At 55.0% G+C, this 16,198-nt stretch overlaps 1 protein-coding gene across 2 annotated transcripts in view; it reads right to left on the reverse strand.

Moving 5' to 3' along the window:
* Positions 1–1,372: 1,372 nt before the first annotated feature.
* Positions 1,373–16,198, reverse strand: part of LOC140419827 (uncharacterized) — a 96,753-nt gene continuing 81,927 nt past the window's right edge. For both annotated transcript variants that reach the window (XM_072503857.1, XM_072503856.1), the window contains exons 6-7: positions 2,946–3,117; positions 1,373–2,180 (exon numbers count right to left, since the gene is read on the reverse strand). In XM_072503857.1, coding sequence (XP_072359958.1) covers positions 1,941–2,180; positions 2,946–3,117 — 412 coding nt within the window. In that variant the 3' untranslated portion in view covers positions 1,373–1,940. The remainder of the gene's footprint in view (positions 2,181–2,945; positions 3,118–16,198) is intronic.

The raw sequence follows: 16,198 nt of genomic DNA on the forward strand, positions 1-16,198 counted from the left end.
AGACGGGAGATTACCCGACATTCTGGTCAGGCCAAATTGCTGTAGCTGGTTCCAGGACTGGAGGGTGGCTATTACCACCGGGCTGCTGGAGTGTTTTTTGGGTGGGGATGGGAGTGCCACCGTGGCGAGGGCCCGGAGGGAGGTCCCCTTACAGGAGGCCTCTTCCGCGCGCACCCACTCGGCTTCTGGCTCCTTGATCCATCCCCTTATTCACTCGGCCGTCGCCGCCCAGTGGTAGAATTGTAGGTTTGGGAGGGCTAGCGACCCCCCCCCCCCCCGCATACGAACGCCATGATTAGTTTGTCAAGTGCTTTGAAAAAGGCCTTGGGGATGTAGATCGGGATGGATCCAAGTAGGAAGAGGTACCTGGGCAGCACGTTCATTTTGATCGTCTGGACTCTCCCCGCGAGGGAGAGTGGGAGTGTGTTCCATCTTTGCAGGTCCTTTTTTACTTCCTCTGTCAAACTGGTGAGGTCCCATTTGTGGATCCCTTTCCAGTCGTGGGCTATTTGGATCCCCAGGTAGTGGAATTTGTGTCGGGCCTGTTTAAGCGGCAGTCCCGTTAGGGCTGCCCCACCTACTTGTGGGTGTACCGGGAAGATCTCGCTTTTGCTCATGTTGAGTTTGTAGCCCGAGAAGGCGCCAAACTCTTTCAGGAGCGCGATGATTCCGTCCATGCTGCTCTGTGGGTCCGAAATGTAGAGGAGCAGGTCATCTGCATAGAGTGAGACTCTGTGCTCTCTGCCTCCCCTTCGGATCCCCTCCAGCTTTTTGCTGCTCAGAGCGCGATTGCTAGTGGTTCGATCGCCAGAGCGAACAGCAGCGGGGACAGTGGGCATCCTTGTCTGGTGCCCCTGTGCAGCTGGAAGTATCGGGAGTTGGTGGCATAGAACAGACTTGGCAGGGGAGGAAGGGCTCAGTATCGAGATGGGCAGCACGCTAGCACAGTGGTTAGCACAGTTGCTTCACAGCTCCAGAGTCCCAGGTTCGATTCCCGGCTGGGTCACTGTCTGTATGGAGTCTGCACGTTTCCCCGTGTGTGCGTGGGTTTCCTCCGGGTGCTCCGGTTTCCTCCCACAGTCCAAAGATGTGTGGGTTAGGTGGATTGACCATGATAAATTGACCTTCGTGTCCAAAAAGGTTAGGTGGGGTTGCTGGGTTACGGGGATAGGCTGGAGGCATGGGCTTAAGTGGGGTGCTCTTTCCAAGGGCCGGTGCAGACTTGATGGGCTGAATGGCCTCCTTCTGCACTGTAAATTCTATGAGCATTACGCCACATACAATTTGTTTATTAGCTCCACCGCACCCTCTGCCTACCACACAACCGTGGACAAGGCATCCCTCTGACAAAAAAAACGACCAGACGAGAGAATTGTCCCTTATCCGAAAGGTTTAATATAAACGATAAAATAATCTTTTGCGTTTTAAAAACTCCCAGCGGAAGAGGGCTCTTCACTCGGGTTGGGATTCACCCGACTCTCAGTGGTCCTCCAGCGCCTCAGGGCCCATTCCTAACCCCGCCTGCCCCAGGTGATGCCCGGAGCAAGGTTGTTCGACCATAGGGGAGGCAGAGAGGAAAGGGGTGCACCGTCACTGCCAGGCAACGTCCTGCCTCATCGAACCACTTCCATCAAGGCACACAGTCACCAGTCAACTTGCTGGGGAGGGTTTTCCCATTCTTCAAATGGTTCTGTTGGTGCTCAGGCGCTGATAGTGAGGCAGGCGGGAAGGCAAGGACCTGGCAGAGCGGGGAGGGCGGGGGGAGAGGTTTAAAAAAAAAATAAAGTCAAAATAGCAAAGTTTCAAGTGTCGACATCCGTCCTGTCCTGGTCGTCGGCAGCCATTTTGGCTCCCTTTGGCAGATTCCGACGGTTGTGGCGGCCCTCCCGCCCCCTCTTCTTCGCCCAGGGGAGGTGTTGGGGGTGGGGGGCGGGTTTAGCTCATGCCTCCTTCCGTTGCAACAGGCACACTAGCAGCAGCAGGAGCCCGAGGGGGACGAAGACGACGGAGGTCACCACGAGCCGCGAGATGCCGTGTTGGTGATAGGCCCACAGCGCCAAGGTCTGCGTCCACCCTGCCAGGCCGGGGTGGGCGGGCCCCTCCTCCTCCCCGCACGACAAGGCCTCGGCTCTCGCGCACACTCTGCCCAGCACCAGGGGTCGAATCTGAGACACGCTTTCCTGAGGTTGGGGGGAGAAAGAAAGGGATGAGAGAGGCACGCACGTGTGGAGGAGATGCACGTCATTAAACGGGGTTTTCTCACAGGACCCCCCCCCCCCCCCCCCCATCCCCCAAATGGTGTTCCAGCTACCACAGCGAGGGGTGGGTGGGCAGGGCTGGGGCTACATCTCAGTAGTGTCGTTCACTTAGGCCTTGTGATCAAACCTGCTGACAAGGGCGTTGCCATTGTTATCTGGCAGACTGGCCCTCTACCTAGCCGAGACGGAGCCGCCAGCTCTCGACACTTCCTGCCACCCACCCACTCCCCCCCCCCCCTCAGACCCTGACCACACCACCGAACAGAGAGTCGCTTGTTTCAAGGACTGTCACTGACCTCATCGCCTCGGAGGAGATTTTCCTTCCACAGCTTCCAACCTCACAGCTTCCCCTCCCAAACAGGTCCTGCAGGGACCTCTCCTTCTGTGACACCCTGGTCCACTCCTCTGTTCCGTTCCACCCCCCCCCCCATGGCAGACTTTACCTTATATTGTCTCTCACTTTAGATCTTCGATCGACCCCAGGTACCAGAGGTGAAAGGTGACTATTTGGCCCTCGCCCCAGTCAACCACCGCCATCACCCCCCCCCCCCCCCCAACTCTCCGCTCTCACCCTCAAAATCTAGGCCTGAATTAGTAAGGTGAGGCTCAGCTCCATCAGTTCAAATTGAATGGTGCACAGAGAGCAGCGACCCCCCTCCCTCCCTCACCGCAGCCACCGCGCCTTACCTCGGCACTGGGCCGGCTCTCCTTCTGCGGGCTCAGGCGTAGGTTCCAGCGGTGCGGGCGTTCACTGTGTCGGCTGGAGTCGTCCTCGCTCTCCGTCGTGTCCTGCCTCACCAACTTGGGGCGCCGCCTCCTCTTGGAGCTGGTCCGATGGAGGATCTCCGATTCTCTCAACCTGCCACCGTGGTTCGATTGGGGGGGGGGGGGCGGGGGTTAGAGGTCAAAATCAGTCTCTCTCTCTCTCTCTCCGGACCACAATTATAACCAAGAGCCAGCCCCGTCTGCCTCTCCATCCCAGTCTCTCAGCCTGTCATCATGGCCCCCCTAGTGGCCAGGGAGGGTGGGAACAAGCCAAGCAAGAATCTGGCCTGGTTAACTCCGAGAAAGGATGACACGAGGGGTATTTGCTCCCTCCGAGTATTTCGGAGAAGGGGGGGGGGGGAAAGAGTTTTTTGAAGACCAACGAGATAAATGGGGGCTTTTAAGGAATTTTATGTGGGATTATACAAGTCCGATCAGTCCGGGGATGCGATGGCATTTACGGAGTGTTTATGCACTTTCCTTGAGCTTCTGGAGGCCACAAGGAACGAGCGCCAGGTTTTAGCACAGTTGCTCCACAACGCCAGGGTCCCAGGTTGGATTCCCGCCTTGGGTCACTGTCTGTGCGGAGTCTGCACGCTCTCTCCGTGTCTGCGTGGGTTTCCTCCGGGTGCTCCGGTTTCCTCCCACAAGTCCCGAAAGACGTGCTGTTGGGTGAATTGGACATTCTGAATTCTCCCTCTGTGACCCGGACAGGCTCCGGAATGTGGCGACTGGGGGATTTTCACAGTAACTTCATTGCAGCGTTAATGTAAACCCACTTGTGACAATAAAGAGTATTATTATTACAGGGGGTTCAAGGATTTGCTGTTGGGCCCGCTGGTGGATATGCATCACCACTCTTTCCAAATAATATTATTATTAACCTGGGTTGTTGCCGCTGACACTCCGTGAGGCTAATGTTTCCTTGGTTTTGAAGGTGGGTGCAAGAACCCAGGAGAACGAGCCTCCTCACCTGAATGTGGACTTGAAACGATTGTTACGGTTTGGGCTAGAAGATTGGAGGTTGTCCTCCTGACGATTATGCGGGAGGAACAGACTGGTATCAGGGGGAAGGTTTTCCAGGAACATAAGGGTAACAAAACAGTGGTTAGCACTGCCACCTCTGAGCGCCAGGGACCCGGGTTCGATCCCAGTCCTTGGGTGACTGTCTGCGTGGGTTTCCTCCGGATGCTCCGGTTTCCTCCCACTGTCCAAAGATGGGCAGGTTCGTGGATTGGCCATGATAAATTGTCCCTTTGGTGTCCAAAGGTTAGGTGGGGCTAGAGGGATAGGGCGGTGGAGTGGGCCTGGGTGCGTAGTCTTTCGGAGAGCCAGTGCAGACTCGATGGACGAATGGCCTCCTCCTGCACTGCAAGGATTGATTGCATGAATGGTCGAAGACTGCTTAATGTGATTCAGCCTTTTCAGAAGCGGGCACTGGAAGGGTTGGTGATTTTTCTGGATGCAGAAAAAGCCTTCAAATGAATTGAATGGAATTGTCTGGTACACACGTTGCGAGGTTCTGTGTTGAGCGAGTAGTATATTAAGTGGATTCAGCTGTTATATCACAGACCTGTAGCAGATTTCGTCATGAATCCGCCTGGAGTTAGCAATGGACAATATTCAAAGGAGCTCAATTGGTATGAGTCTCTCCCAGAGTTTAGAACAGCAGTTTAGATAATAATCAAATGGGAATCATTTATGAAGGAGAAACAGATGATAGACGATTGGGAAGGTCTCCGAGATATACACATGTTAATGTTGTCAAGGAAGCAGTTGGGGGCAGACAGCCGAATACACAGAAGGTATAATCAAAGTACAACAAAGGTATAATTGACCAGAGTTCGGTGATCGTAGATATACTGTGTAACTCTATAGAAATCGAGAAAGTAGAGTGTGCATTTGTCTTTTCTTTAATAGTCTTTAATAATTATTACATAACGACTGGGCTGTTTATTCTCACTGGAGTTTCACTCGTCTCCTCACAAAAACAAAACAAAATGCACCCCCCGCAAGCTGGGATACCCTCGCAGTCTCCCGCGACACTGCTTGCGAACAGTTTAAGGGCGACAAACTTTGTGCTTTTAAAAAGGGACCAAGGCCAGGCTGCCCTTTATCCCCTTTGCGTTGGCCATTGAGCCTTTGGCAGAGGCCGTCAGAACAGATCCCTTGATGTTGGTATTATTAGTGTGGGGAGGAGCAGCATAAGATTGCACTTTATGCAGATGCGCAGTCGTGTGTATCAAAGTCAGACATTTCTCTTACTGCCCCTGTAGTGGGTAGGTTTAGTGCCTTCTCTGATTATACATATGCTACAGGGGGAAGTGAAGGGGGTAAATCATCAGCTCTCAACATCCCCTTTAGATGGTCTCCCCTAGGAGTAAAATATCTGGGAGTTTTAATTACCCCCTCCTTCAGACAGTTTTATGGGGCCAACTTTCCATAGAATCCCTACAGTGCAGAAGGGAGAACGTTTGGCCCATCGAGTCTGCACCGACCCTCTGAAAGAGCATCCTTCCCAGTCCTATCCCAGTAACCCCACTTAACCTTTGGACACTAAGGAACAATATAGCACGGCCAGTCCACCTAACCTGCACATCTTTGGACTGTGGGAGGAAACCGGAGAACCCGGAGGAAACCCACGCACACACGGGGAGGACGTGCAGACTCCGCACAGACAGTGACCCAAGCCGGGAATCGAACCTGGGTCCCTGGCGCTGTGAGGCAGCAGTGCTAACCACTATGCCACCATGCTGCACAGTTGATCGGGACTATTAGTTGGGATCTAGAAGGGCGGCACGGTAGCACAGTGGTTTGCACGGTTGCTTCACAGTGCCAGGGTCCCAGGTTCGATTCCCCGCTGGGTCACTGTCTGTGCGGAGTCTGCACGTTCTCCCAGTGTGTGCGTGGGTTTCCTCCCACAGTCCAAAGATGTGCAGATTGAGGTGGATTGGCCGTGCTAAACTGCCCTTAGTGTTATTGGGTTATGGGGCTAGGGTGGAAGGGAGGGCTTAAAGTGGGTCGGTGCAGACTCGATGGGCCAAATGGCCTCCTTCTGCACTGTATGTTCTATGTATCTAGCTCATTGGTTATCTCTACTGATTTCTGGGGTAGGAAGGATCGCCCTAACTAAAATGAATGTGTTGCCTCGACTGTTAAACCCCCCACAGATGCGGCCGACACGGTTGCCAGCTAGTTATTAACAAAATTAACAAATGAGACCAAGAAGTAACCCCGTCTCATGTTTAAGCTCCAGCTGGGAACTCCTCGTGGCTGCATGTAGAAGATCGCGTTCCAGGTAGCTCTCGCCAGGGTACCTGTTTCTTTGGTTCAGGTTGCCCGGTTCCTGGGGAATTTGGGTGAAGAAACCCGGCCTGGCGAAAGGTTTAATGAACCCGTCGGCAAAATAATGTTGAACGTGTTTTAAAAAAAAAAAAAAAAAAAAGGCTGGTGGGAAGGAAGTTACGAGAGGAAACCCTTCGACGGATCCGGTAGTCCACGGGACTTCGTCAGGAGGGAGGGAGGATGGTGGAGTCGAATCCGGCGGGTGCAGCCGTTCCTATCACAGCGGTTTCACTGCCAGGGATGGGGTACCGGCCTCAAAGAGCACTTTGAGAAATCGGGGCAGCGACGATGAAAACCCTCAGTAAAAGAAAGATCGATTGAGGAGAAGGTGGTGAAGGAGCAAGGGGAGGCGGTGAAGGGAGTGGAGAAAACCTTGTCCAATCACAGAGATCAAATCGCCTCGCTGGAGGCGTGACATCTCATTGGCGGGGGTAAGAAATGATCCTGAGGGCGAAAGTGGATGACCTGGAAGAGAGATCATGGAGACAAAACCTCAGAATTGTGGAGTTGCCAAAGGGGACGGAGGGCCCCGAATCCCACGGAGTATTTTTCTCAAGATGTTCGGGGGGGGGGGGGGGGGGGGGGGGGGGGGGGATAGATATCCCCTCCAGAGTCGGATAGGGTCCACCGAACTATCCGACAGAAGCCTCGAACGAATGGGCCACCAAGGGCAGTGGTGGGAAGATTCCACAGCTTCAGAGGGAAGGAGGATGCTGAACTGGTCCAAATAGAATCAGCACTCGGGAGGGGAGGGGAGTACCATCCGGATTTGCCAGGAAGTCAGAGCGGAGCTGGTGAAGAGGCGGGTGCCCTTTAAGGCAAAGGCAGCGCTATGACGGAGCGGAGTGACGTTCGGGGTGGTGCACCCAGCGAGGCTTCAGGCCACGTATGGGCCGAATGATCGCTATTTCGACATGTCCGAGTGAGACGGAGGCCTTTGTTAAAGAACACTCCCTTGGACTCAGAAGTGTTCTGTGGGAACTGTTATGGTTGGTGATAGGATGGATTTGTTTGGGATTATGTGCATACTGTATATATGTATTATTTGGGGCGAGGGGGGGGGAAATTGGTGTGTAGGGGATAATGGTTATGGTAATAGCAATGGAAATACATGGTTCCTGGTGGGAACTTCAACATTGCAAGGGCTTCGGATTTTATTTTATTTTTTTAAATGTAACAGGAACAGGTGAGGGAGTTTCTTTTCTCTTTGTTCCTTAGTATGTGCCTCGAGTAGGGGCTACCTTGCTGGCAAGAGAGGCTTTTTAAACAACTAGCGAACGAGTGTGGGGGAAGGCTGCGGCCTGTTGGACCTGGTTAGCCAAGGTTCAGTGAGCCTAGTTTGTTTGTTTGGTGTGGTCAGAGCTGGAGAGGATGGAGCCCAATCCTGTGTTCCAGATTCTGGGTCTTCCAGATGAGAGAATCACCAATTCTAATGAAAAAAGGCTATATAATGTCCTGACCTTTGCTGATCACAAGAATATCCTGTGCTCTGATCCACAGTGACAAATATCCTTCAATCCAAAACTGGCACAGGCTGAATATGGAATGCACCCCGATAGAATTCCTGACGTCTGTAATCCATCCCAAGTCCGATGCATTCCGTAAATGTATGGGACTCCTATCTTAAACTTATAGGCTCTGGATAAATGTGAGGTGATGTACCTGGGTAGGACGGACAAGGCGAGGGAATACATGATAATAGCAGGACCCTGGGAAGCTCTGAGGAGCAGAAGGTGGGACCCTGGAAAGGACAGAGGAGCAGGGGGACTTTGGTGTGCATATACACTGGTTTCTTAAAGTAGCAGGGCAGGACATCTGGTTGCGGCTATGCAGAGCTAAGTCGCACGTTCGGCAGCTCCCGCTTGGAACTGACTTTTAGGCTCTTTTCAGGGCCCCCAACGGCATTTTTTCTACATTTCCCGGTGTGGGAAGAAGACTGCAACATTCCCCCAACAATGTATGGCTTGGACCAGGAGCGGGCGACTAAAAAAAGTGGTGGTGAACCCAAAGAAAGTGCGAGGGAAGAAGAGCAAGGTGGCGGTGGGCGGGGACCAGGCAGCGTGGATGCAGTGGGCGGAGGAGCAGCAGGAGGCTATCCAGCACTGCTTCAGGGAAATCAAAGCGGACCTGCTGGAGCTGATGAAGGCTTCTATTGACAAGCTGCTGGAGACCCAGACGGCCCAGGGGGTGGCGATCCGCGAGGTCCGACAAAAGAGCAGCACGGTAGCATAGTGGTTAGCGCAATTGCTTCACAGCTCCAGGGTCCCAGGTTCGATTCCCAGCTGGGTCACTGTCTGTGCGGAGTCTGCACGTTCTCCCAGTGTGTGCGTGGGTTTCCTCCGGGTGCTCCGGTTTCCTCCCACAGTCCAAAGATGTGCAGGTTAGGTGGATTGGCCATGCTAAATTACCCTTAGTGTCCAAAATTGCTCTTCGTGTTGGGTGGGGTTACTGGGTTATGGGGCTAGGGTGGTGTGGGCTTGGGTAGGGTGCTCTTTCCAAGAGCCGGTGCAGACTCGATGGGCCGAATGGCCTCCTTCTGCACAGTAAATTCTATGAAATCTCCGACAATGAGGACGAGATCTTAAGCCTTGCGGTAAAGGTGGAGGCGCTCCACAAGAAATAGCAGGAACGGTTCGAGGAGATGGAGAATCGGTCGAGGCGGAAGAATTTGCAGATTCTGGGCCTCCCGGAGGGGTCGGACGTGGGGGCCTATGTGGTCGCCATGTTGAACTCGCTGATGGGAGCGGGGTCCTTCCAGGGGCCCCTGGAGCTGGAAGGGGCCCATAGAGTGTTGGCGAGGAGGCCCAAGGCTAACGAGCCTCCGCGGGCGGTGCTGGTGAGGTTCCATCGGTTCACTGATCCGGAGTGTGTGCTCAGGTGGGCCAAGAAGGAGAGGAGTAGCAGGTGGGAGAACGCGGAGGTTCGGATATACCAGGACTGGAGTGCGGAGGTGGCGAAGAGGTGGGCCGGGTACAATCGAGTGAAGGCGGTGCTGCACAGGAAGGGGGTGAAGTTTGGCATGTTGCAGCCAGTGCGACTGTGGGTTACCTACAAGGACCGGCACCATTATTCTGAGTCTCCGGAGGAGGCGTGGGCCTTTGTTCAGGCCGAGAAACTGGACACAAACTGAGGGTCAGGAAACAACCCTCGCTTCCCCGCCCTGGCCCCGCCCCCTCCAGTGCGGGAGAAAGCCCGCGCTTTCCACCTGAAAGTGGTCGGGGATTGCTGTTGGTGTGTTACATTTTGAGGGGAGGTTCTTTGCTCTTGTTTCTTTATGGTTCGGTGTGGGCGGTTAGGGTGGGTTGGGCACTGATTTGGTTGGGTCTGTCGGGTGGGCTCTTGGAGGGGGGGGTAAGTAAATGGAGTAGGGGTGGGTGGCCGGTAGGAGGGATGGGGCCCCGCGGGGGGAGGGGAGGCCCGAGTCAGGGGTGAGGGGACTGGGCCTGTAAGAGGAGCTGCTTCAGAGGTGGCGGGGCCGGGCAGGTGGAAAGCGCGGGCTTTTTCCTGCGCTGGCAGGGGCGGGGAAGCGAGGGCTGTTTCCCGCGCTTGGGATGGAAGGGGGAGGAGGAGAGCCTGCGGATGGGTAATGGAGGAGGAGGGCATCTCCCACAATGGGAGGAGTCGAAGGAGAGGCGGGAGAGGCCGGGGTCAGCAGGAGTCAGCTGACTTGCAGGAGTGCAATGGGGGGAGCAAAGCAGCTAGGAGGGGTCCTAGCTTTGGGGGGGGGGGGGGGGGGGGCGGGGGGGAGAAGAGAACCAGGTTGCTGCTGGTATGGTCAAGGGGGAGCTGGAGCGAGTAGAAGGGGTTGGGACGGGGGTCTGCCGCCGTGGGGAACGGGCCGGGCGTGGCTGGCCGAGGAGGGGTCATGGCTAGTCGGCGGGTGAGGGGGGGCGGATAGCCCCCTGATCCGGCTGATAACCTGGAATGTAAGGGGACTGAATGGGCCAGTCAAGCGGGCCCGCGTGTTCGCGCACCTGCAGGGGCTGAAGGCGGATGTGGTTATGCTCCAGGAGACACACCTGAAGGTGGCAGGCCAGGTAAGACTGAGGAAGGGGTGGGTAGGCCAGGTGTTTCATTCGGGGCTGGATGCCAAAAATCGGGGGTGGCGATCTTGGTGGGAAAGAGGGTGTCGTTCGAGGCGTCGAGCATTGGGACAGACAATGGCGGCAGGTACGTAATGGGGGGTGGTGCTGGTCAACGTGTACGCCCCGAACTGGGACGATGCGGGTTTTATGCGGCGTATGTTGGGTCGGATCCCAGACTTGGAAGTGGGGGGCCTGATAATGGGGGGGGACATTAACACGGTGTTGGATCCGGCACTGGATCGCTCCAGGTCTAGGACGGGTAGGAAGCCGGCGGCGGCTAAAGTGCTGAGGGGGTTTCTGGACCAGATGGGAGGGGTGGACCCTTGGAGATTTGCAAGGCCGGGGGCTAGGGAATTTTCATTCTTCTCGCATGTTCATAAGGCTTATTCCCGGATCGACTTTTTTGTCATGAGCAGGGCGCTGATAGCGAGAGTAGAGGATACCGAGTACTCGGCGATAGCCATTTCGGACCACGTCCCGCATTGGATAGACCTAGAGCTGGGGGAGGAGAGGGACCAGCGCCCGTTGTGGCGCTTGGAGGTGGGGCTGTTGGCAGACAAGGAGAGTGAGCGGGTCCGAGGAAGCATAGAGAGATAGCTGGAGGCCAACGATAACGGGGAGGTCCGAGTGGGGATGGTATGGGAGGCGCTGAAGGCAGTGGTTAGGGGAGAGCTGATCTCCATTAGGGCCCACGAGAGGAGAGAACAGAGGGAGAGGCTGGTGGGGGAGATGGTGACAGTAGACAGGAGGTATGCGGAGGTGCTGGAGGAGGGACTGTTGAGGGAGAGGCTTAGCCTCCAGGCCGAATTCGACCTGGTGACCACCAGGAAGGCGGAGGCACAGTGGAGGAAGGCCCAGGGAGCGATTTAGGAGTATGGGGAAAAGGCAAGTCGGATGCTGGCGCATCAGCTTCGGAAGCGGGACGCAGCTAGGGAGATCGGGGGGAGTTAAGGATAGGGGAGTGTGGTGCAGAGTGGGGTTGGCATCAATGGGGTCTTCAGGGACTTTTATGAGGAACTGTATCGGTCCAAGCCCCCACTGGAGGGGGGAGGGATGGGGCGCTTTCTGGACCAATTGAGATTTCCGAAGGTGGAGGAGGGACTGGTGGCGGGATTGGGGGCCCCGATTGGGCTGGAGGAGCTGATCAAAGGGATAGGAAGCATGCAGGCGGGAAAGGCACCGGGGCCGGACGGTTTCCCGGTCGAATTCTCCAAGAAATATGTGGACCTGTTGGGCCCGTTACTGGTTAAGACCTTCAATGAGGCAAGGGAGGGGGGGGCTTTGTCCCCGACGATGTCCCGGGCACGGATCTCCTTGATCCTGAAGCGGGACAAGGATCCCCTGCAGTGTGGGTCTTACAGGCCGATTTTGTTGTTAAACGTAGATGCCAAGGTGCTGGCGAAGGTCTTAGCCACGAGAATTGAGGATTGTGCGCCGCAGGTGATCCACGAAGAGCAGACGGGGTTCGTGAAGGGGAGACAGTTGAACGCGAATGTGCGGAGGCTCCTGAACGTTATGATGCCGGCGAGGGAGGGGGAGGCAGAGATAGTGGTGGCGATGGACACTGAGAAGGATTCGATAGGGTAGAGTGGGGGTACTTGTGGGAGGTGCTGAAGAGGTTCGCGTTTGGGGAGGGGTTGGCCAGGTGGGTTAGGCTGTTGTACGAGGTCCCGATGGCGAGTGTGGCCACTAACAAGAGGAGGTCGGAGTACTTTCGATTGCATCGAGGGACGAGGCAGGAGTGTCCCCTGTCCCCCCTACTCTTCGCACTGGCGATTGAACCCCTGGGTATGGCACTGAGAGAGTCGAGGAGCTGGAGGGGGTTGGTGCGGGGTGGGGAAGAGCATAGGGTGTCGCTCTATGCGGACGACTTGCTGCTATATGTGGCGGACCCGGTGGGGGGAGTGCTGGAGGTAATGAGGATCCTCAGGGAGTTAGGGGATTTCTCAGGGTACAAGCTCAACATGGGGAAGAGCGAGTTGTTCGTGGTTCACCCAGGGGACCAGGAGAGGGGGATTGGCGAGCTCCCACTAAAAAGGGCGGAGAGGAGCTTCAGGTATTTGGGGGTCCAGGTGGCCAGGAGCTGGGGGGCCCTGCATAGATTTAATTTCACGAAGCTGGTGGAGCAAATGGAGGAGTTCAAGAGGTGGGATGCGTTGCCGCTGTCCCTGGCGGGTAGGGTGCAGTCAGTTAAGATGACGGTGCTCCCAAGGTTTTTGTTCCTGTTCCAGTGCCTCCCCATTTTTATCCGAAGGCCTTCTTTAGGCGGGTCAACAGGAGCATAACGGGGTTTGTGTGGGCGCGAGGGACTCCGAGGGTGAGAAGGGTGTTCCTGGAGCGGAGTAGGGATTGGGGGGGGGGGCTGGCACGCCTCTGTGGGTACTACTGGGCCGCCAATGCGGCGATGGTGCGCAAGTGGGTGATGGAGGGGGAGGGGGCTGCATGGAAGAGGCTGGAGACGGCGTCCTGTGTGGGTACGAGTCGGGAGGCGCTGGCAATGGCGCCGCTGCCGCTCCCTCCAATGAGATATACCACGAGCCCGGTAGGGGCTGCTACCCTCAAAATCTGGGGTCAGTGAAGGTGGCACAGGGGGGAAATTGGGGCCTCGGTGTGGACCCTAATACGGGGGAACCACCGGTTTGTCCCAGGGAGAATAGATGGAGGGTTTTCGGGGTGGCACAGGACAGGGATAAGAAGGTTGGGGGACCTGTTTGTGGATGGGAAGTTCGCGAGCCTGGGTGAGCTGGAGGAGAAGTACGGGCTCCCCCCGGGGAACACCTTTAAATATTTACAGGTAAGGGCGTTTGCTAGGCAGCAAGTGGTGGAATTCCTGTGGCTGCTGCCACGCACAGTACACCCAGTCTATTAAATTGAAGAGGGTGAAATTTGCCTTAAGGGGATCGGGGGGTGGGTTGGAGTGGGGAAGATCTCGGAAATTTACCAGGTGCTGCAGGAGGAGGAGGAGGCCTCGATGGTGGAGTTGAAAGGTAAGTGGGAGGAGGAGTTGGGAGAGGAGATCGAAGAGGGGACGTGGGCAGATGCCCTTGGGAGGGTGAACTCTTCCTCTTCGTGCGCGAGGCTCAGCCTCATACAGTTTAAGATGCTGCACAGGGCACACGTGACCGGGACAAGGACGAGCAGGTTCTTTGGGGGCAAGGACAGGTGTGTTAGGTGCTCAGGGAGCCCAGCAAACCACACCCATATGTTCTGGGCATGCCCAGTGCTGGAGGAATTTTGGAAGGGCGTAGCGAGGATGGTGTCGAGGGTGGTAGGATCCAGGGTCAAACCGGGCTGGGGGCTCGCAATATTTGGGGTTGCAGGGGAGCCGGGAGTGCAGGAGGCGAAAGAGGCCGGTATTCTGGCCTTTGCATCCCTGGTAGCCCGGCGAAGGATTCTTCTTCAGTGGAAAGATGCGAGGCCCCCAAGCGTGGAATCCTGGATCAACGATATGGCGGGGTTTATTAAATTGAAGAGGGTGAAATTCGCCTGAAGGGGATCGGTACAAGGGTTCTTCAGGCAGTGGCAGCCGTTCTTGGACTTCCTGGCAGAACGATAGACATTGGTCAGCAGCAGCAGCTCAGGGGGGTGGGGGTTCTATTTTATTTTTGTTTATACTGGGGGATCTGAGGGGGTATATATATTTGCTATGTTAATTTATTATTTATGTATAGGGGAGGGGGGTTATTTTATTTTGTATTTAATTCTATTGGGTTCCTTTTTCATTCTGTTGATATTTTGTGAAAACCTCAATAAAAATTTTTTTTTTTTTTTTTTAAAGTAGCAGGGCAGGAGAATGCAGTGGTTAAGAAGGCATATGGTACACTTGCCTTTATTAGCCAAGGCATAGATAGAGTTTAAGAGCACGGAAGTTATGCTGGAACTGTACAAGACATTGGTCTCGCTGGCTTTGAAAGCAGACCAAGGCAGGCCAGCAGCACGGTTCAATTCCCGTAACAGCCTCCCCGAACAGGCGCCGGAATGTGGCGACTAGGGGCTTTTCACAGTAACTTCATTTGAAGCCTACTTGTGACAACAAGCGATTTCTTCTTCGGCCACAGTGAGAGTATTGTGTGCAATTCTGGAATCCACATTATAGGAGGGATGTGATCGCACTGGAAAGGATGCAGAGGAGATTTACCAGGATGTTGCCTGGGCTGGAGAGTTTTAGTGTGAAGAGAGATTGGATAGACTGGGGTTGTTTTCCTGGGAGCAGAGGACACTGAGGGGGGACATGATTGAGACGAGGGACATAGATATACAGGAAGAAACCTTTCCCCTTGGTGGAGGGATCAGCGACCAGGGGTTTAGATTTAAGGTGAGGGGCAGGAGGTTTAGAGGGGATGTGAGGGAAAAGCTTTTCACCCAGAGGCTGGTGGGAGTCTAGAACTCGCTGCCTGAAAAGGGGGATGAAGGCGAAGACCTTCATAACATTTAAGTAGTATTTAGATGTGCACTTGCGATCCCAGGGAACACACCCGCTGCCTGGACCTGTTTATGGCAAGTTTGGCATGGCTCAGAAGCAGGTTCACGAGGAGGTCCTCCCTCGTCCCCTCCCCTCTCCGCACCGGGTGCCGGTGGATCAGGAGTGCGGGGCTGAAGTGCAAAAATAAACCAAAAAGGGGGTGGACTCAAACAACTTACATATGCATGGGTCCACAGACTCCACTAGGCCGCAAAAAAAAGGGCAGGCATTTTGCGGGGAGTCCATGCGACATTTAGCCGCGAAGCACCCATTCCTTAAGTATCTTGTTCCAAATTTATCCTGTTCAGTTTCACTTGATGCTCTTCGAAGAATCCCTACAGTGCAAGAGGAGGCCATTTGGCCCATCGGGTCTGCACCGACCTGCCGAAAGAGAACCCCACCCAGGCCCATCCCCCAGCCCTATCTAGCACTTGGAGGAAACCCCACGCAGACACGGGGAGAACGTGCAAACTCCAGTCACCCAAAGCAGGATTCAAACCTGGCTTCCTGGTGCTGTGAGGCAGCTGTACTAGCCACCGTGCCGCCCGTCTTAATTAATAAAATAACGGGCACTTCTCTCCCGACTGCAGGTTTGCTCTGATCTGTACCCATTCGACACTGATAATTTGTTACTGCTGCCTCAAGGCGCGCGGAGGACCCGGGTTCGAAGACAAGAATTGGGTACTCTACATTTATTTTTAGAAAGGTTTGCACCTTCTCCCGGTGTCTGTGTAGATTTCCTCCGGGTGCTCCGGTTTCCTCCCACAGTCTAAGAATGAGCTCAGTAAGAAGTCTTACAACACCAGGTTAAAGTCCAACAGGTTTGTTTTGAATCACTAGCTATCAGAGCACTGCTCCTTCCTCAGGTGAATCACCTGAGGAAGGAGCGGTGCTCCGAAAGCTAGTGATTTGAAACAAACCTGTTGGACTTTAACCTGGTGCTGTGAGACTTCTTATTGTGCTCACCCCAGTCCAACGCCGGCATCTCCACATTAAGGATGTGCAGGTTAGGTGGATCGGTCATGCTACATTGCCCCTTAAGTGTCCAAAGATGTGCAGGTTAGATGGGGTTGCAGGGAAAGGCTGTGGGTGCAGAAGGGGTAGGGGGGCTAGGTAGGCTGCTCTTTGTGGGTCGGTGCAGACTCGATGGGCCAAATGGCCACCTTCTGCACTGTAGGACATCTATGGTTGTAATGCCTCAACTTTAAAATTCTCCTAGTTTTAAAATCCCTCCGCGGCCTCAGTCCTGCACCCCACCCCAATCTCTGGAATCTCCTCCAGCA

The sequence above is a fragment of the Scyliorhinus torazame genome, chromosome 5, assembly GCF_047496885.1.
Source record: "Scyliorhinus torazame isolate Kashiwa2021f chromosome 5, sScyTor2.1, whole genome shotgun sequence".
NCBI lineage: Eukaryota > Metazoa > Chordata > Chondrichthyes > Carcharhiniformes > Scyliorhinidae > Scyliorhinus > Scyliorhinus torazame.